At 40.5% G+C, this 22258-nt stretch overlaps 1 protein-coding gene across 2 annotated transcripts in view; it reads right to left on the bottom strand.

Moving 5' to 3' along the window:
* The window catches only part of UTP4 (UTP4 small subunit processome component), a 32826-nt gene that overhangs the window by 10374 nt on the left and 194 nt on the right, over positions 1-22258 (bottom strand). Inside the window, exons 1-13 of one of the 2 annotated variants that reach the window (XM_046683029.1) lie at positions 22035-22255; positions 21063-21223; positions 18477-18668; positions 17251-17335; positions 15597-15686; positions 12234-12445; positions 6308-6479; positions 6107-6198; positions 4800-4896; positions 3943-4007; positions 2719-2841; positions 1910-2066; positions 217-323 (exon numbers count right to left, since the gene is read on the bottom strand). In XM_046683029.1, the coding sequence (XP_046538985.1) occupies positions 217-323; positions 1910-2066; positions 2719-2841; positions 3943-4007; positions 4800-4896; positions 6107-6198; positions 6308-6479; positions 12234-12445; positions 15597-15686; positions 17251-17335; positions 18477-18668; positions 21063-21221 (1551 nt within the window). In that variant the 5' untranslated portion in view covers positions 21222-21223; positions 22035-22255. Of the gene's footprint in view, positions 1-216; positions 324-1909; positions 2067-2718; positions 2842-3942; positions 4008-4799; positions 4897-6106; positions 6199-6307; positions 6480-12233; positions 12446-15596; positions 15687-17250; positions 17336-18476; positions 18669-21062; positions 21224-22034; positions 22256-22258 lie in introns of those variants that run through there. The other variant, XM_046683028.1, reaches the window with a different exon arrangement.

Below are 22258 nucleotides of genomic sequence, written 5' to 3'. Positions count from 1 at the left end.
CATAAATCCTTAATTTCAAATTTCCGTGCAGGAGTGGTTTCACTGTTGCCATTGACTGATTTTACAAATTATAGCTTTCGGATTCCCAACAAGTAAAACAGGAAAAATTCTTGGTTAAAAAAAAAAAAGTCCAGTAATTTTCCGAGTAATACCAATCCGCCCTGAGTCTTATCGGCTAACTTCCTCCTGTTGGCTGCTACTAAACCCCATGCTCACCTTTAGATTTTTCACGTTGTACACGTGGACTCCAGCACTGGTGCCTGATGCAGCCAGCCAATTCCCATCTGGACTGACTGCCAAAAGACACATGGACTCCACTGTCCCTGTGAGGACAGAACAACTGTTAAGTCTCTGAATTCAGTGTCCACAGTCAACCTCGCCGTGAAGATGATGGCAAAAGCCAAGAAGACCCTCAGTTTTAAATTACTTACAGGATAATTTCTTGACAGTTTTGGGAATAAGTTCTGGATGTTAATCTGTCTACTATTTTCATTTATTAGCCATCCTTTAGGTAAAGAGGAGTCAGAGAGATAAGCCTGAAGGCATCACTCACTCAGGCCTGAGTGAGACACTGCCTACTACCGGAATGAAGAATCAGGGTAGCAGCTACCACTAAAATCTATACTTTGTTTCAAACTCCTTTTCTACCAAATGGCTTTTAATCAAAGTTATGGACAAAGAGCAAATTCAACACGCTTAGAGCTTATCTTTAATTTACTGGGTGCCTGGCATATATTTAGTACTAAGGGAGCAGGGGCACATATGAACCATCTTTGTCATCAAGAGATTTTTAAACCAGTCTGGCAACACGAAGACTCATGTGGGATAAAAATCAGACAGTGATGCTATATGCCAAAATATGTGCTGCATATAACACCCCCAAATGATGAAAAAGCTTTATAACAAGACACAAACCAGATGCTAAAGGATGGGTGAGGTGGGCAGAAAAGGATGGAGAACTGCATGAGCTAAGTGACAAGGACTGGAATACACAGGTTTAAGGGCAGTGAAGAAGCCAGCTTGACTGTAAGAGAAGTGAAATGAGAGAGGAGGAAGAAATAGTTATATACATAATGCAGATACTAATTTTAAGGGGTGTTAAATGCAAAAGTATACAGTCTAAGCTTTAACATATAAACATATACAAGTACTCAATAAATACTGTCAGTTTATTTGACTCCTAATTTGCGGGTTTCTTTTCCTGTATGCTTCTGGAGTAGCTTATGAACAGTGAGAGTTTAAGTTAAGAGAGTTGATTTTCCAGGCTGAGGGAGTCTAAATGACAGTGAAGCCACTAGAAGCCAGGGCAAGGGAGAAAGGAAAAGGCCCGTGGGAAGTCCTGGGTACTGAGTCCTCAATAATTAACTCAGGAACAGCTGGCTACACACAGTCACTCCTTCATGCATATAAATGTTCTCAAACATGGAAAAATGGTCCTGAACATTATATGACAGATAATGAAACTGTATGTATGCGTTTACCTTTATAAAAACAACCAACCAAAAAAATTAACATGTCCACAAAATACCTACATACGAACACATATTGTGAATACAGAAAAATATTAATGGTGGTTATTTCTGGGTGCCAGGATTATAGACGATTTTAATTTTCTTCTTGCTCTGCTAACAAAACTCTAAGAAGGATGACGAAATTTCTCTGGCCCCAAATAAGGAATCAAAAACCCAGTGAGAAAAGAGTAGGTGTGAGGAACATTTCAGATCTCATCAAGCGTTTTCATTTGCCAGATATCTCCTCCTACTTTAAATTGCAAACATGTGAGTGTATTAGCAGACTGGAGAAGAACATTAGTGAACCCCTGACAATGAATGAGGTTTAAAATGGAAAAGAAAGAAAGATACACCAGAGACTGACAACTTTCCCAGGTGGCCAGTTACCAAATTCCCACCTGACTGAGGCTGGAAAGTATGCAGATGCTTGAAGCTTCCTTCCAACAGCCGAATGATATGTAGAGAGCCTTGATTGGATGCCACAAAGAGCTTTGCTGAATCTTCAGAAAACAAAATCTGAAGGGCAGAGCGAAGGAATGCTGGCATTTTGGAAACCTTGGAGTGAAACAGTAGTAAAAACCAGTAAGAGAGAGGAGACCTAGAGCCCATCAAAAAAAACCACAGCCAGGCTTAAATTACATGAATGCTTCCTGTTTCTAAGGAAGCCAACTGACCAAGGGCCTACTGTAACCTACACATCCCCCTTTCCATCTCTTCAAAAGCCTAAACTTGGGGCCGGCCCTGTGGTTGAGTGGTTAAGTTCACGTGCTCAGCTTCGGCGGCCCAGGGTTTCACCAGTTCAGATCCTGGATGGGGACATGGCACTGCTCATCAGGCCACGCTGAGGCAGCCTCCCATATAGCACAACCAGAAGGACCTACAACTACAATATCCAACTATGTACTGGGGGGGCTTTGGGGAGAAAAAGAAGAAAAAACCAAAAGATTGGCAACAGTTGTTAGCTCAGGTGCCAATCTTTAAAAATAAAAAAAAGGAAAGCCTAAACTCTACTGCTACTTCCTGGCATTTCCCTACTTCTCCAAAAACATAATCAATACAAAATGGAAATAAACGACCATTTTTAACAGCTGTCTACAAAAAGCTTTTCGCTGAGCAAGCATTACATCTAGTGCATTTCCACTTCACACAAAAATCACATACTTACAAAGTCTCTTCTTGTCTGACTAGACCTTGGGTTATCACTTACCCTTTGGAGGCTTATGTTGTCACGTTCATAACTCAACCGATAGAGGAAAAAACGAGAAGCTGTAGAATAGGCTATCCAACTTCCACATGGGGAGATACAGCTGCAAATAATGTTCTCAGGACCCTGGCAATATTAGGAATCACGATGAATGTTCAAGTAAAACTTCATACGACAAGGTTCACTGTGACATGAATCCTCAAGCTATTACCACTCGAGACATATCCACAAATACCTACACATAATCCTGACACACATATGCTGTGTGTCACTGATTATTTCAGAGGTGGAGCACCTAAATGGCATGGCTTTCATTTCCAAAACCAAGAACTGAGGTCTATGAACACCGTGAACTTCTCTCAGCCCTCTGCATACTTCATAGATAACTTCATACTAACCCCTAACTGTAGCAACCTGAGTAGAGAGGAATTTAATGCAGGAAAGCTTTGGAGGCCAGGTGACTTGGAGAACCGATTTTCTGTTTTATGACAAGCTGCTTTAAAGCCCTCTAAGAAATAGTAAGAAATAATTTGCATGACAAAGGAAGAGTTTAAGATAACATTTACTTAACTTAAAAAACACAAAATATCTAAATATATGTATGTATACACATACAAAGAAAAAGATCTGGAAGAATATACAGCTAGTTAATTAACAATAAATATTTCAGTAGAGGAAACTATAATTAAAGAGGTGGACAAGGATATAAATGATGAATACCATTTGAATTCTTTACATTAGTACGACTGTATTCACAAATATTTGTGTAATTAAAGATTTTTAAAAAGGAAAATAGCAGCTTGCATAGTATATTCCCATTAGTGTAGAAAGAAAAGACATATACACAAATAGGTGTAAATTTTTTCTGGAAGGATATGCAGAAAACTTTTGGCAGTGATTTTCTCTGGAGAGTGGGACCAGAAATTTGGGGTAAGGAAGAGGCTCGTTTTTCATTGTATACTCTTTTGTACCATTTTAATTTTTTAAAAAAATGCGTGTTATTTTCATAATGCCAAAGAAGAAAAACTAATTTCTTGTTTCATTCATCCAATAAATTCTGAATGCCCAATTTATAATCACAGGAAACCCAGTTCTGTTGACATACACTTCATTCAAATAATTTTAGATTTTACACAGTTTATGATGTCAACTAGGTAACCCTCAAAATTGAGAATGAGAAAAACGTTCTGGATTTCAGAGTGTGAACACACAGTTCAACTTCCTTACCTTTGTCTTGAGGTGCAGTAAATGATCTGCATCTTTAGAGAGTGGAAGGGTATCCCCATTCTTTCCTGGAACAAGAAATTTCCCTGAGGTTTTTCTTCTCAAAGAAAGGTTATTTGCACCTTTTTTTTTTCCCCTAAAAAGTCATTCCTGGGTAGAAGGGAATCATTACCAGTAGGAAATCAGAAAAATACCTGACTTAGCAAGCCTACAATTTTTCGGGAGGTATATGAAGAGGAAAGCAGTGAGCACTTTCTTAGCTTCTACTTGGGTGCCCAAGAAATGGCCCATGGCACGTCACTAATTCTCTGAAGCTGTACCCCACAGCCAGGCATGCAAGTGGGGGATGTGGAGTTTGTGTGGCCTTGACTTCAACTTCCTTTGTTCAACTTGGAACCGAAAGCAAAAACATCTAATCTACTATAAAATAACACGACTCAAACATTTCTTTAACAGGTCATACCAAAGGCCACGAGGCTGTCAGCCCAGTAAGTTCCACGTGACCTTCTTTTTTGTGCAGAGCCATCACTGCCCACCATTAAATCTTGTCATTTTTCAACAGCCTATTTTGGTCCCAATCAAGCCAGGGCAAACTACAATTCCACAACTCTCACCTCTACTACACTCTGCAGTGTACTGTACAGAATCATGAACCTTTAACAGATGATCCAGTATCCTGCTAATGATTCTAACATTCTGAAGAACTCCTTTGGTCTATCTGGTGGGTGGGAAAACCATAAGTTCCAATGGACACAGAAAAATCTACTTCCATTTTTCTATAAATAGAATTTCAACTGCAATTCTAACTTCCACCTTCTCTCTCCTATTTTCTTATTGGAAAAAACTTTCTCCCATCTCACCTGTTGCAACTGTAGAGCCCAGCTGCCAAAGTTCCAAGTGATGAGCAAACTGGAAGAGGAGAAGCTGCTTCTTTTTTGAACAGGAAATAAGACGTCGCTGTATCCAAGAATTGAAAAGTGATAAATAAGCCAGGGTCATCTATTGCCTCAGTACTAGATACAGCAGCAACATCTTAGCACAGTTTTTACTGTTGAAATCCATTTACTTGCTAAATATTTCCTAAGTCCTACCAAACGCCAGGCGCTGCACTAGGATCTAAGAACACAGTGGTAAATAAAAACACAGGAACTGCTCTCAAGCTTATAGTCTAAAGGGTTGAGATAGAATTAAACAGGCAATTACACTAAGTGTGCTAAGAATTTTAACATGGCTAAGCCCAGTATGTAACAAAAAAAAAAAAGTGTTAAGCATATCTAATCTAGCCTCATGGGGGTAAAGACATGAGCCCAGATGAAGTTCACTGGTAAAGACTAGTCAGGCAAAGAGGGTAGGGCAGGATGTTCCAAACAGAGTGATGGCACGTGAAATAGCTCAAAGGTAAAAGAGCATTAGAGGGAATAAAAAGTCTTTCAGAATGGCTAGACTGTGTGGGGTACTGCATGTGTGTGAGAGGACGTGAGAGAAGAAGCTGAAGGACCAGGGCCAGATCAAGACAGGTTTCATAAGCCATGCTAAGGAATCAGCTCTTTATGCTGAAGGCAAGAGACACCAATCAAAGGCTTCAAAGCATAGAGTGATGAACAAAGGTGCTTTCTGAACAGATCAATGGAGAACAGGCTGGAACGACACAAATGTAAATAAAAAAGGAGGAATCCAGATGAGAAAAGACATTGATCCAAACTAGGATAATGCCAGTGAAGACAAAGAGAAATGACTAGATTCAAGAGATAAGGAGGAGGTAGACTCAGTAAGGTTTACTGGCCGAACGGAATGTAGAACCAGGTAGTAGAGAGAAGGGTTTCCAGCTTAGGAAGATGTCCATTTACCTAGAGAGGAACACTGAAAGCCTGGATTTTTCTGCTCCCACTCAGAATAATAAAGAGCCCAGCCTTAAAAACAAACAAACAAAATCCCCATAAACCACAACTATCTGGAACAGGGAATGATTTCCCTAGAAACTAAACTAGGAGCGCTGCCGTAAATCTCTCAGTCCCTGCAACTGTCTGCAAAAGGCTTGCCTCAGAAACACAAGGAAGCAGGAAGAAGGTAGGTAACTACAGAAGTCCTACAGATTTGCCCAGGAAGTGTGACCTGCGCTCAGTCTTGTGGGACAGGGGGATGGTGGGGGTAAGGAGGTGATACTTACATGGGGAAAAGTGATTTTTCGGAGAGCAGCATCATAATTCTTTACCTCCACTTTCTCCATGAGAGGACGAATAACTAAGTGGGTATCAGTGCCTGGGGTGCGAAGGGGAGGGGAGAAGGCATCAGAATTAGAAATAGTCCTGCCTGAAAATAACCAGAGCTGAGTAGAGTAAAGAAGCAACTGGCTGAGAGTGGAACCCACCTCCAGATATCAGTGCTGTTGGGCTGTGGGCCACGGCTCGCACGTCGTGAGTGTGATGCTGGAATGGCTTTGTCCGCACCCACTGCTTCTCACTGCTGTTGGAAGTCACAGAGACCAGCTGAAAATGGAATACTGTCCCCTCGGCTGTGCCCACCACGAAACTGTCTTCTTGCTGAGAAATTAAATCATTAGGGAGGTACAATTGAGCAAAACAGGGCCCAGTGTGAAAAATATTCCCTGAGGTTTTCTGTCTGGGCAGCTTAAGGTAAAACCCATGCCCAGATTACAGGGGTCTTCTTCCTCCAGAAGCTAACAATTCCATCAGAGGAGCAAGCTCACACATAAGTAACAATGCGCCCCCTACTGAGAAAATTAATATGTACCTCAAACTGTTACAGTGCTTTCATAAATACAAACTAGGCCTCATTAGAATAGCAACAAAAAAGATAAAACATATAGCAATAAATTTAACAAAAAAAAGTGCCAGACCTACGTAAGAAAAAAATTTAGGTCCTTCTAAAGGACATAAAAGATGACCTCAACAAAGAAATCCATACCACATTCTTATACAGGAGTATTTAACATAATATTAATGATCACTAAGGAAATGTATAAGTTTTACATAACCCAATAAAAATACTGATAGTCTCATACTTGGAACTAGAAGAGGCACTTCTTAAATTCATATAGAAAAATAAGCACACACACACACACACACACACACACACACACACACACACCTCCAAGCAAGAAGAGTAATGAATAAACAATACTCAAAAGATTTGGAAGCAGAGACTCAAACAGATACGTGTACACCAATGTTCACAGCAGCATTATTCCACAAGCACCAAAAGATGGAAACAACCCAAATGTCCATCAACAGATGAATATATAAACACAATGTGGTATATACATACAACGGCATATTATTCAGCCTTAAAAAGGAATGAAGTTCTGATAATGCTATAACATGGATGAACTTTGAAAACATTATGCTAAGTAAAATAACCCAGACACAAAAGGACAAATATTATATGATTCCACTTATATGAGATACTTCTCACAGGCAATTCATAGGGTCAGAAAGAAGAATGGAAGTTACCAAGGGCTGGGAGAAGGGAGGAGCAGAGAGTTATTATTTAATAAGTACAGAGTTTCTGCTTGGGGTGATGAAACAGTTCGGAAAATGGATAGAGGTGACAGTTACACAACACGGTGAATGTACTTAATGACACTGAATTGTACACTTAAAAATGGTTAAATTGGAAAATTCTCTTATGTATATTTTACCACAATAAAAAATTTGAAAAAAGAAAAGTAAATAAAGTATTGGGAATGTAAGAGGAACAGGGTGGGGGTGGGGGTTGAAATGGTAGTTGAAAGATTGAAGTTTGGAAAACCCTGAAACTCACTGTCTTCTTTTTAGAGATGAAGGGAGGGCAGGCAGAGGTGGGGAGGGGGCCTGATCAATATCACACAAAGACCCAGGTTACTTGGTCCCTGGTTTAAGGCTCTCTCTTGCTAGTATGTCGAGCACCACGATTTGTTAGTTTTAAAAGGTCTTAGTGTGTCTACAATTACTTTTTTTAATTTCTCTATATTCTCAAAACCGTTTTCATTTTAACTCCAGTTTTTAAAAATACACAAAACTTTAAGCAAGGAAAAAAAGGGATGTTTGATAGGGTAGTGAGAAGAATCAGGAACCTGGATCTGCAGTTAACCAATCAAATAGTGTAGAGACTAGGTCAGCTAGCCAAGAGAAGGGAGATGTCTGAACATGTCTGAGCAGGCAGCTGCCATCAACTGCACACTTACTGTGCTAGGAACTTTACATATGTCATATCATCTCTAATTCTTCAGTAACTTGCAAAGTTATGTATTACTTGCCCTATCAGGAAATACTGTGAAAGACTTTGAAAGAGCCTAAAAAGCACTGGTGTTCTTGTCTAGTGAGCTCTTCGATTGTCCTGGAGCTATTTTACAACTCTGTAAATTAAAGAAAACTGAGTGTGAGGCAAAAGATTCTCTTGCATAGAAATGCAAAAGAATTGTGCCTGCTGGAATGCAACTGATTATTGCCCTGTGGATCCTGGGTCTTGCAACAATTTGTAAATTCATTTCAGTATTCCTGAGAGCCTTATATAACTGCGTTCTTTAAATTCTCCTTTGAACTGCTTATGACATCTTACCGGTTCTCTCATTAGTTAATGAGTTACAGAAAATCTCTGACATATTTCTATTTCATATTTGTACGAGTCATGATTTTACCTTTTTTTCCCTAATCATCATTTAATAGCCCTTTACACAGATAAGGAACCTGGAGCTTCTAGAGGTTTAGGGAGGGGCCAGCCCAGTGGTGCAGCGGTTAAGTGCACATGTTTTGCTTCTCGGTGAACCGGTTGGGATACTGGGTGTGGACACGGCACAGCTTGGGAAAAGCCATGCTGTGGCAGGTGTCCCATGTATAAAGCAGAGGAAGATGGTCATGGATGCTAGCTCAGGGCCAGTCTTCCTCAGCAAAAAGAGGAGGATTGGCAGTAGTTAGCTCAGGGCTAATCTTCCTCAAAAAAAAAAAAAAAAATTTTTTTTAAATAAATAAATAAATAAAAAGAGGTTTAGGGACGTGACAAAGACTCATGGCCATCTGCCTCCAAAGCCTTTGCCCTGGGCAGAGCACACTGCCTCAACCTTGTGCCAGCTCTCTCTGAGGTCACCTGTAGGCACATGATGGAGGAGAAGGAAGGAAAGCATATCTGAAGCACATCAGGGGGCCCAGACCAGCCTCTCCCTTGCCCCCACTAAGGATACTACTTGAAAATCATTAGCCCAAGGCAAAGTGGAGATACTGAGCAGCTCAGAAACTCATACTCTCCTCACTACCTCCAACGAAACAGTTTCTGTAGTTTACAAAAAAAAAAAAGGAAAAAAGGCAGCAGTTTGCTCAAAGTCCCACCAATAGAGAGGGATTGGAAAGGCGAGTCTCCCTCACTCCACATCCTCTTTCCCGGAGGTGGAATCATAGGAGAACTGAAAAAGACACAAAAGGAAAAGGTTCTCTTGTGCAGCAGGAACGAAGCAAGGGAAAAGCGGACATGGAAGGGGGGCTGTCTTAATTTAATCAAAGAGTGACTGCTCTGCACAGGAAAAAAAAAAACCTGTCAGGACTGACCTCTAAACGAACGCAAGTGTTCCCTCCAACTCCCTGCAGGAATCAGCACAGTCCTTGCCTACCTGATGCTGGTGGAAGACATCTAAGAAGATCAAAGGACTGGGTGTTTGCTGTGATTCACTCTTAAGTCAATGAAAATCCATTAAAAAGAATCTAAAAATAATCAGCTGTTTTGGCAAGACAGTGTAGTAGAGAAAAGCCTTGAAATGAGGAGCAGTTTCAAGAGATGTGAAAATGATAATGCCAATACCACACTCACTCTGTGCCAGACACTGTACTTAGCACTTTCTAAGCACTACCCATATGATCTTTTCCCAAACTCCATGAGGTGTGTATTACTATCACCCTTGTTTTAAGAGGAAGAAAGTGAGGCTCAGAAATAAGTAACTTGCCCAAGGAAGATATGCAGCTGTTAAGTGGTACGGCTGGGATTCAAACCAGAGTCTGCCCAACTCCAGAATCCGCGATGAGCATTTTTGAGAGCTGGATTTTGTACAATTGCATTTTTCAGTTTCTTAACAATAAGTACCACAATTCATTGATTCTCAGGTACACATTTTTCCACATTTTAACACCTCTGAAATTAGGTTCTCTTATATCTGCCAACTTGTAACATCTTCAGATAAGGAGCGAACATCAAAACTTGTAGAATCATTCTCAAAGCCTAAAAGAAAATCTTGGGACTATTCATGGAGTATCATCTACCAACACCCTGAATGGCTGGGAGGCATGTGTGGAAAACACGGACCCTAATGACTGAGTCAAAAAATGATTCAGAGTCTGACTCTGAATGTGAAGAAGCTTTAGGAATACCCTGACCACTTTATTTCACTTATACTTTCCTTTTTATACACACACAACAGTGATATGACAAAAATTTATGTTTAAGTCTCAAGGGGCTCTTCAATAAGAAAAATATAAATTCTATGTTTAAAAAAGCATTGTGTCACTTTTACATTATAGTACCTTATATTGTAGGCTCATAAAATATAAATTTTACATTTAAAAAGAAGCATGGTGTCACAGTTTAACTGGCAGTGTTTCTTCTTTCCCACTATAACAAAATTATGGCATGTCTTACAATCATTTGTATCTAAGATTCAACGCAATACAGTCTAATATAGGCACATGGGTGAAGAAAGAGCAAACAATATAAAAAGCTCTACAGTACAAATTAAGCCTGTCTCCCACCTGCGCCCCACAACTTCCCTCTCCAGAAACGATCATCGCTAGCATTTTCTACTTTTTTCAGACATAGTCTATATATATACTAGCAAAATGTATATACATAGAATATCTAATATATGATACATAAATCCTCCTTTTCTTAATACACTATTATGTACTATATTATACACTGTATACTGTTCTGCTCTTTCTCTTTAACCGCATACCCTGGAAATTGTTCCACAGCAGTAAATATACATCTTCCTTGGTCTCTGAAACGAGTGCATGTAATATTTGAGGAATTACACTTTTTCTTCTTCTTCTCCTCAAAGCCCCCAGTATATAGTAGTATCTTCTAGCTGTGAGTGTCTCTGGTTGTACTATGTGGGACACCGCCCCAGCATGGCCCGATGAGTGGTGTCATGGCCACACCCAGCATCCAAACCAGACAAACCCTGGGCCGCCAAAGCAGAGCGCACGAACCCAACCATGGGGCCGGCCCAAGAGGAATTACACTTTAAACAGTACTAAATTTAATAATTAAGTCTTAAGTCTAATCACAACCATTTTGGATTAAAACTCTATTTTAAAAGGACAATTTCTCCCACTCATTTCAGTGTCTACTTGTATTATAGTTCATATGTGACATTTAAATGTCTTATGGGACTTTAACATATCAAATTATTCTCATGAAAAACCTGTGAAATGGGATAGGAATGTTTTACAGGCAAGAAAAGCAAGGATGAGCGATAGCTTCACTAGAAACTGGATGTCCACACTTAAGAGAATAATTCTCAAACCAAGAACATAAAGAATAAAGGATCTAGTCAATAAACCTCAAAGTCACTTTCCATGCCTCAGTGCTAAAATACCCAAAGGTTTCTGATTAAGAATTCATGTTACGATGGGGCTGGCCCCATGGCCGAGTGGTTAAGTTCACGCGCTCCACTGCAGGCCGCCCAGTGTTTTGTTGGTTCGAATCCTGGGTGCGGACATGGCACTGCTCATCGAACCATGCTGAGGCAGCGTCCCACATACCACAACTAGAAGGACCCACAACGAAGAATATACAACTATGTACCAGGGGGCTTTGGGGAGAAAAAGGAAAAAAATAAAATCTCTTAAAAAAAAAAAAAAGTCATGTTACCAAAAGGGAGGAGGCACACTTGTTCAATACAAATCTGCTTAAGTCTTATTCAAATAGAAGAAAATTAACATTTTCAAAATAACTATAAAATTACCTTCTAATTTCCCAAAATGGGAAGCAGGAGAACAGTTGTGCAGAAAGAGGAAACAGGGCTTCTCAAGATTCTTCTATGGTACTCGTGCCCTATCTACAACCAGACTGGGTTACCAGGGGGTGGGGAAAACCTCTCTGCTAACTAACCTTTTAGAGAATACTCTCTAACTGTTAGAGAATGAGAGTTCAGGGAAATTACGTGGGCTTTCAGATACATTTTCCTAAACACATCTTCCTCTAGTACAACAATTCAGGATCAGGGAACAGGTTTGTGGGGCATCACTGACACGGCCTTCTCTACTCATCCCCCAGGTTGTACAGGAAGTGCTGAAAGCAGGGACTATACTCACATCAGATACAGCAATGGACTGCACGTCAGCATTTGCAATGAGATGGTTCTTCACCAGAGTCCCGGTAGCTGAGTCCCAGAACTGCACCTTCCCAGCAGAGTCTACACTTATGACAGTGCCATCAGACAAGAAGGCCACGCCCCATATGATACACTTCCGCTTGGACACACCCATATACTGCCGATCCACAAGCATCTTATGAATAGCACTCCCTGAAAAGTAAGAAAAGCCCACATTTGAATGGTGCTTATTTTTCCTTTAGTCTTCAAAAATCACCTGTGGTAGGCATCTGTTAAGTTAGCTGCCCGAGCACAGACCACAGACAGCCAGTAAATAGTAGCTATGGTGAACTCAGCCTTGGAATGACAAAATGGTTACCGAAAGAGGGAGAGAGGGGGCAAGGGGCAACAGAAATTTTGCGGGGGACACGAAATGGAAAAGAAACATTTGAGACTTCACTTAAAACTGGCCAATTGCACATATACGTTACACACTGTTCTTTCTAAAACCCCATGGGAAAGGGAGAGATGACAATAGTGACAAAATTTGAAGAACTGGAAATCAGACATGGAGCGGGAGCTGACTTCGCAGAGTCCTGAAACTAAGTCCCAAGTCAGCAGTGGGGAAAGCCAAGAAGCCACTTGATTTATACCACGGGATCCTCAGAAGACTTAGGAACTGGTGACGCCATACTCTGGAAAACAGAGGTCAAAGTGGGATAAAAGGAAGGACTGGTTCAAAGGAAGTTTAAGAAACTTTTAGATCCCTCAGATACCCACCCCCTAAGAGGCCAGGCAACTCGCAAAACTGGAGATTTACTTTCTGAAGAGGGTTATCAGGCACAAGTGAGGGTGCAAGCACGCCATGGAGGACAGACTGACAATTTACTAACTCAATGTTGGGAAGACCAGTTTTCTCCTCCTTAGAATGCTGATGGCCAGGCTTATTATCACCAGGCAGCAGACTATAAAACATCTCTGGGAAATAGGACCAGCACAAGAGAAAAGATCTAAAGAGCCTGTCTTTAGAGGTTCCTCAAGCAAACGGTCTAGCCAGATCATTCTTCAGTGAAGTCCACGTGCAATAAGCTCCACTCACGTGGTGATGAGAGCAATCACCAGACACGTGAGGAAGGCCTTCGTATGAAAGGCAGAGGCCAAAGAGACTACCAGAAAAAAAATAAACAACAAGGAGGAAACACCAAGGGTGAAGAATATTATCATGAATAATAATAACAAATATTATCATAAACAGCCTTAGAAAGAGAAAAAGAGTCACTATATGAGGAAACAAAAAGAGAATGCGATAAAAATAAAACATTCAGGAAACAAAAAAGAACTTTGGAAGTGGCAGAAATGAAAAACTCAGTAAAAGAATTGAAAGATAAAGATGACAAACTCTCCCAGGAAGAAGAGTAAAAAGTCAAAGAGATAAAAAGTAAGAGGGAAAAAAAAGATTAAAAAATTAGAACAGCCAGCATGCAAATAACAGAATTCCAGAAAGAAAATGGAAACTTACTTATAAAACAATTACAAGAATTTTCCCCGAAACTGGAAAACATCGGTTTCTGAATTAAAAGAATCTACCAAGTGTCCAATAAAATTGATGCTGAAGATCCACACACCAAGAAACATAATTACTAAATATCAGAACAGTAAGGATAAAGGAAAGATCCCAAAAGCTCCCAGGAAAAACAAACAAAAAAACCTATACAAAGGATCTACTCTCAGAAAGGCATCAGGATTCATAATATTTGTAGAAGCTGGAAGACAGTGGAGTCATGGCTTCAAAATTCTAAGGGAAAATAATTTCCAACCTAGAATTCTTTCTCATAAACCCCTTCTCGGGATCCACCAAACAAAGGAATAAACCAGGAAAGTGAATGACACGGAAATAGGGGATTCCACCTGAGAGAGAAGCACAGGGAATCTCTGGAAGGACTGAAAAATCAGAGTTCAAGATCTCATAGTTGGGGCTGGCCCCGTGGCCAAGTGGTTAAGTTCGCCCGCTCCACTGCAGGAGGCCCACTGTTTCGTTGGTTTGGATCCTGGGCACGGACATGGCACTGCTCATCAAACCACGCTGGGGCAGGGTCGCACATGCCACAACTAGAAGGACCCACAACGAAGAATATACAACTATGTACTGGGGGGCTTTGGGGAGAAAAAGGAAAAAAAAAAAAAATCTCATAGTTGTGCAGCAAGCCCAGAAACTGGCTACACTCGACTGGAGCAGGTCAGAAGGCTCTGGGAGGGAATCATTCAAGGTAAAAGTGGTAGAAAGAAAACCAGATTTATTCAAACCCAATTTATACAACTAGAAGAATTTGGGGATGAATTAGTGAGATAGATTTGTATGTGTGTATATATATATAGAAACAGTATATAGGGGGTATCTATATATATAGATATATACATATACAGACAGAGAGACAGAAATTATTAACAAAAAGCAAGAGGGAAAGGGTGGAGAGGGGAGAGAATTTACTATGTGAGTAATATTTATATAGTTGTAATAACAAAAACACTGACTACTAATCTGAGTAAAGTTAGAACTTAACCACACGGGGAGGGTCAGGAGAAAGTGTGGATGCATGTGGCAGAGGGCAGAGAAAGAGGGTTAAATAGCAGAAGTCAATAAATAATGGTCTAAAACTGAAAAGCCAAAATGCAGCATGATAAGCATGCTGTATTAGAGCACAGATATAAATACCAAGGCTGCCTTTGAGGAGTGGGAGAAGGCTTTTTCGTAACAAGCCTTAAGGCATTCTTTGACTACATGCATGTATAACTGATGATAAAAAACCAGCATAAACACTGAGGAAAAAGAAAAAGGAGACATGCCTGACCTGTTTTACCTCTCGCCCTAGGTGGGAGTACAGACACGCCCACCTAACAAGTTAAAATCAAGCTCATCACTGAAGGATTCCATTAACCAATTCTCTAGGCCAAGAACAGAAAAAGAATGTGGTTCTCTACCTTTCTGATCTCATGTCTCACCAATTATGTTACCAAGATCTTATGCTCCTCAAAGACAAACACTCACTTTTACGAAGAACTGTATATATAAAAAGGTATTCTACTGATCATTCACAGTAAATGTCTTACTGTTTGACGGCAAATCTACTGTGAATTCTTATGATGAAAAGTATAGCATTCCATCGAAGAACCAAGATTCCTCTAAAAGCAGCAACAGTAATCCAAGAAAGGAGTGAAATTCATGGTGGATATCTTAGAAGGCTAATGAGAGGTTAAGCTCTAAAGGTCACTGAAAACTTGACAAGGTCTCAAGCTTTTGGAAACCCAGAAATGTGAATCTGACAAACAGGACCCACACCCCAAATGAACTGAGAAAAAGAGTCACCTGATTTGACATCAAACACACTAATGTAGTCTATGGAGCCAGCTGCAATGTGGGTACCAGAAGGACGCCAGCTGAGACTCAGGATGCGACCTTGGGAGTTGTGCAACAAAAAAGAAAGTGACATTCACATAAATATACAGCAAACGGTAACTGAGTTCTCCTTCTACAATTATCTACAGGGCTAGTGTTCTACAGTCTTAGCTCTCATCCGCTGCACTCTTGTGAAGAATTGTTTCATAACAGATGAGGAACAACTGTGCCCTGGGATCCACAATAAAGTATTTGAGACTTAAAGACTCTAACAACGTATAAATGGTTGATAGTATAAATAAGCGCAAACTTTTTTTTTTTTTTTAGGAAGATTAGCCCTTAGCTAACATCTGCTGCCAATCCTCCTCTTTTTGCCGAGGAAGACTGGCCCTGAGCTAACATCTGTGCCCATCTTCCTCTGCGCAACCTTTTTAGGTTGATCTGGTAGTAACTTAACAAAATTTAAATGTGTATTTTTGATCCAGTAATTGCACTGGGAATTAACCAAAGAGACATACTTGTGTGAGTGCCCCAAAATGTGTATGGAAGAATGTTACTGCAGCACTGGTTGCAGTAGTAAAAAACATTAATATCCATCAATAGGAATTTGGTTAAATCAATTATGGGACATCATAAAATGCAATACCATGCACACTGGCCTGATTGACATGGAAAGACATCTGTGATATATCAAGTGAAAAAACAAGCTGAAGAATAAGTGCAAGGACTCCTCTGTGGGTATTTGTTCATATGAATATATGAAAAAGTCTAGAAGATTAGCTCCAAAATTTTACCTACAGAGCGCAGAGAGGTATTTAGTTTCTCTTTCACATTTGGCTAAACCTATGAAATTTTTAACAAGCACTGTATCGCCTTTGTAATTAAAAAAAGAACACCCCAAAGATACTAAAAACAAACAAAATAGGAATCTGATTAGCAGAGGATAAATATTACTAATGGACAAAGAGAACACACAGGAGGACACTTACTATCCTCTAGAAGAGGGGTCAGCAAACTACGGCTCAAAGGCCAAATCAGGCCCACCAGCTGTTTTCGTAAATAAAGTTTCACCAGAGCACAGACATGCCTATCTGTTTCAGTATTATCTAAGGCTACTTTTGTGCTGCAATGACTGAGTTGGCAGTGACTGTACAGCCTGCAAAATCTACAAGATCTACCACCTGATGTCTTTACAGAAACAGTTTGCCACTCCCCGCTCTAAAGGTGAGTGTCACTCGGTCCTGGCAGAACACTGGCAATGGGTCATAAAATCCCCCCACTCAATTTGAATACACTAGCAGGATGAAGAACCACAGCTCCTGAAGAACGTGTTAAAACTTCACAAAAATAAGTGAGAACAAATGGACTCAGACAGAAACATTAGCTTCCCTGTTTTGGATTGCTGGTTTTCTATATTATTACTTAACCATGCAATCACAGCTATGCTACACAATGGAGAAAGTCTGAGCTAGTGACAGCTTCTAGCACATATTCTGTACTCACAGAAAGTTAGCATGCAGACAAAATATTACCTGGACCCCTGGGAAAGTATTCCACCCCCAGTGACACAGAAACAGAACTTCAAGTTAAGTCTACGCACTGCCCCACCAAAAACAACCCTTACTTTTCTGCCGATCAAAATTTCTTTCAAACTGGATTTTGTCGGGGGTGATCTGAAATAGTTTCACAGATCCATCTTCACAGCCAGCCTATTAGGGAAAAAGGGGTAGAAAATAAAGAAGATAAGCATTTTATAGCACTAAACATATACATCCCCCCCCCCCCCAAAGGTATCACTTGCTCTGAAAGAGAAAAATAGTTTGTGAGAGAAAAAAAGTACTGGTACCAGGAAACTGATAGTGTATGCTTGGCAGGCTTCATGTCCTAGTCAGAAAGCAGGTTAATCAGTGGCCCAATTCCTGCACAGGGCATGGAAGAGAAGTAGGATTTCACAGCACAATTCTGCTAGAGACCCATGGCCTAAATAAAAGACCCATTAACCATATAACCTAGATGGAGACATGTCAAGATATTGCCAAATTAGTACAAATCAAAAAAGAATCACAGACTCATCACAGAAAATTAAATCTCTAAAAGCACCCATTCTAACAGTAAGGGAGAAATGACGTCTTCTCACTCTCTGCTCAAAAATTTTTGAGAAACACTAGGGTGAAACATAGTTGCACAAGTTAACCTGAGGAAGGACCTCTCAGAACTTTCAATATACTAATGTGCATTGTGAATCTACAGAAGGATTTATTTTTTCATTTTTTTCCTCCCCAAAGTCCCCTGGTACATAGTTGTATATTTTTAGTTGTGGGTCCTTCTAGTTGTGGAATATTGGACGCCACCTCAGCATGGCTTGATGAGCAATGCCATGTCCGCACCCAGGATCTGAACCAGCGAAACCCTGGGCCACCCTGAGCTGCCGAAGCAGAACCCACAAACTTAACCACTTGGCCACAGGGCCGGCCCCTACAGAAGGATTTAATATGCCATATTTCTGAAATGAAATTTATCATAAAACACAAAGCACAGCAAAACAAAAAAAGGTCTCTACGTCTCCCAATCCCAAAGGACAGAGTTTGGGAGATGCTGAACCGAACTAACTCTCTTGTTTCACAAATGAATAAACAAGGTCCAAAGTAGCCGTAGAAAGGGTGCAAAAGGACAAGGAGTTTTTTAATCCCCAATATCAACTCCAATCTTCTATTAGGGTTGCTGGAATTCAGCTCAGACTGGAGGTGCTACATGCCTAATATAACTTCATCTTCCTGTGCACACAGGAACAAAAGTTTAAGCAGGCACAAGAGAAATCTTGGTTTGAATTACCAATAGTTGCTTACTGACCAAAAGTTGAGAGCCACTTGGGCTGGCAGCCATGCTCCAGATGGGTCCTCCAAAGGCATCCATAGCATATTTGATGTTTAATGCTTGCAAATCATACTCGATGATCTCTCCATTGAGTCCAGCACTAAAGAGTCGCTGTCCTTTTGCCCAACACAGAGCTTCTGTAGCCCGAGACTCATGACCTGGGAAAAACTTCAGAAACATCATAACTTTTCAACCTACAGTGAACTCATCAGCTACCAGCATTGAGTGGTCACAGACAACACAGGGAAGATTAAAACATTTCCCTAGAAATAACTAGTGGGTTTTGTGCTATCAGAAGATCATGTCTACTGATATTTGCATTTTTTTTCAGGTTCACATTTTATTTATTTATACAGTTGGTTTTGTTTCTTTTACTAGCACTTGTTTTGCAGTATCTTTTCAGTAGAATCAAGTTTGTCTCCAATTCTATCTGAGGTACCCAACTTTTAAAAAAATCAATGCAACAATCTTGATCAGGTGATGGTTTCAAAGGCATATACATATATCAAAAGTTATTAATGTGTATATTTCAAATACATGCTGCTTACCGTGTGTCAATTTTACCTATATAAAGCTGCTTAAAAAATAAAAATAAGATAAACAAACGTAGCACTCTAGCTTTTCATTCAAGTCTCAGATTTCTAAGTGCTTTCTTAGCAATCAAAAAGTTTTCATACCTATCAAGGCATTTTATTCTTATAACTGCTTGACACAAAAGGGACTGAGTAGATATAATTTCTCCTATTTGAACTTGAAAAGACCAAAGTACTTGTGGGTTAAGCGGCTTGCCCAAAGTGCCAAAGTCAATGATAGGAAGAGAATGTAGGTCTCGTCACTCCTAGTCCCTACTCTTTTCACACTAACAATTTTGTCTTGTTCTGAGAGTGATTAATAGACCTAAGCAACTTTATATAGTAGAGAAGGGAATATGGAGAAAGCAGAAGACTAGACTGAATTAATTAACTGTTGAAGAAAAAAGAAAACAGATGAGAGAAGAAAATAAGAGACACTAGGTAAGGAATGGTTGAATTATTCATTCAACAAATATTAACTCAGCAGGGTCTTTGTAGTAGGCACTTGCTAAAAGCTGGGATTACAGTCATGAATATGACTGATATGGTCCCTGTTTTCATAAAATTTGAAGTTCAGTGGGAACGAAAGACATTAAACTAATACACAAACCACTACATAATTACAATTGTCATAAGTGACAAGATAAATAACAGAATGCAACAAGTATGTACCACAGCATGTTTTTCATACTACAGAATGTGACCGATTTGTGGCGACCAGCAATTTTTTAACACCTATTAGTTCTTTAGGGGTCAGCTCAGTAAGTCATCCTCTTCCAGGATTCTTAAACCTACCTCATCAGAGTCAGAATGTAACCTCTCAATGTAACCTCTCCACTAAGATTCGATGCCTGTGCTTAGCTTTATTATACAACTTACCACACTTTTGAGAAACTGTATATTCATCTTTCCCCCACTAGACTTGAGTTCCTTAAAGGCAGGGCCTCTGACACTCGTCTTAATGCCTAATACCTGCCACTCATTCATTGAGAAACATTTAGAGTGCCGAAACTCCAAGTACTAGGCTGCTGGGCACTGAATTCGTTCATTTATCCCCCCATCCATCTGTAACACAGTGCCTAGGGCACAGAAGGCACTAAATAAATGTGAATTATTTTACTTTATTTTTTTTGAGGAAGATTAGCCCTGAGCTAACTACTGCCAATCCTCCCCTTTTTGCAGAGAAAGACTGGCCCTGAGCTAACATCTATGCCCATCTTCCTCTACTTTATACATGGGATGCCTACCACAGCATGGTTTTTGCCAAGCAGTGCCATGTCTGCACCCGGGATCCGAATCGGCAAACCCTGGGCCGCCAAGAAGCAGAACATGCGAACTTAAGCACTGCGCCACCGGGCCAGGCCCGTGAATTATTTTGCTGTACATAAATCAATAATCAGTGCTTTTGAAAAATATGCTGCTACAAGAGCCCTCTGAAGACATCTAAATGGTATTTACCTAATTTAAAATCTCCCAAATACAGGGAGGAATTTTTTAAGTCTACGTTCTCTTACACAGATGAACTTAGGAATCCATCTTCCTGCTTATCATATCACCAAAAACTTTGATATTAAAATGTTTCATCACTTTTCTCTAAATTGACAATGAAATGAGTACTGACTCCGCCAGCAGGAAATGCCCTTACCAAAGTTGCAATGGTGCAGAGACATATAAACAAATGGTCTTGAGAATTTCCCTTGTTGTTGTGACCAAAAGATCCAGCAAACCTCAGTTTCCAAATGACAATGAGCTGCCACAAATCCTCGGTAGGATCTTTCTAACCAACACTCCACAGATCAAAACTCTTGAGCTCATCAGTCAGACAAGAGATTGCATGTTTGCTACAGAAGTTATGTAGTTCTAAACAACCCCAAGGAGAGTCCCTTTCTTTAGATATCATGAGTATCAAAGACATACAAGATTTAGTAGAAGTGAACTTAAGAAGAAATTTAACATTGGAAACACCAAATCAGGCTCCCAAATGACTTACTTTTTCCTGAAAGTAGTTTGCTGACAAGTTATAAATTTCCACAGTGCCATCTGTTCGTGAAACAGCCAATCTGTTTGACTGGTTATTGTAAGCCACACAGCGGATCCCTGATGGAACATAATTAAAGAAACGTACTCGATGGACCTTAAATTCACCCATTCCTGGGGAGGAAAAAAAAGTCATTATTGTTAAACATTAGCTGCAGTATGTCATATGTATTGTTTATCATCACTGTTATGGATAGAAGACTCCAACTACATCTCACTGAGATTCATTTCTCAATACCTATCTAACTAATGATGCTTTCATTCTCAATACATATCTAAGTAATGATGCTTTCATAGGGCATGAAATCACAACTATCTATCAACACACAGAGCACCACCCAGACTCCTAACAATTCTGACAACTGTCTGAAAGAGGGCTGAGAATCTAAAACTTGATCTCAGAGCAAAAGACAGCACATAATCTCATTCTAACTGGGAGTGTGCACCTAAAGAAAGGGAGACACACAGCGCTGACCAATTGTATTAGACGCAAAAACTAAAGTCCTCCTTTCTATCTTGTGTGAGGTTTTCTGGGGGGGGACGTGAAGAGGAGGGTAAACAGCATGACCACTCTCAAGAAGCAAGAAACACTGCCAACCTAAAGCAGACTCTCAAAGTCAGGTCCGCAGAACTCCTGTATCAAAATCACCTGGGAAACTGTTTTTAAAAAATGCAGGATTCCGGGTCCTACTCCATAGCTCCAGAATTCCAATCTCTTGGGGGGGGGGGGGGGGGGGGGGGAATCTGTATTTTAGCAAACACCTCTCCCTAACTCTATCGCACGCTAAATTTGCAAATCACAGACTCAAACTACGGCAGCGACGGTGGGGCTGATGGCGCCGGCAGAACCAAAAGCTCTTCAACTGGGAAGCGACAGGACTCGGTCTGGCGTCTGTCAACCATCCCCACCCCACTGCCAACATACACACTCGGCAAAGGCAGAGGCCCGGTCTGGGTTGCCCCTCACTCGTCTCCCTTCAAGATTAGGTGCCCACGGGCAGAGCAGGCGTGTTCGGCCCGGCCCATCTAAAAGCGCGTCTGATGCGCGCGCAAGGGTTCGGCCGCCCCTTCCCTCTCCGGGGATCTGCGGAGTAGCCCCCACTGGCCTCGGAACAAGGGAATCGGCGAGCTCCGTGGGGCGCCCAACTA

This window comes from Equus quagga, chromosome 13 (genome assembly GCF_021613505.1).
Source record: "Equus quagga isolate Etosha38 chromosome 13, UCLA_HA_Equagga_1.0, whole genome shotgun sequence".
Lineage (NCBI taxonomy): Eukaryota > Metazoa > Chordata > Mammalia > Perissodactyla > Equidae > Equus > Equus quagga.
This window is presented reverse-complemented; position numbering and strand designations above follow the sequence as displayed.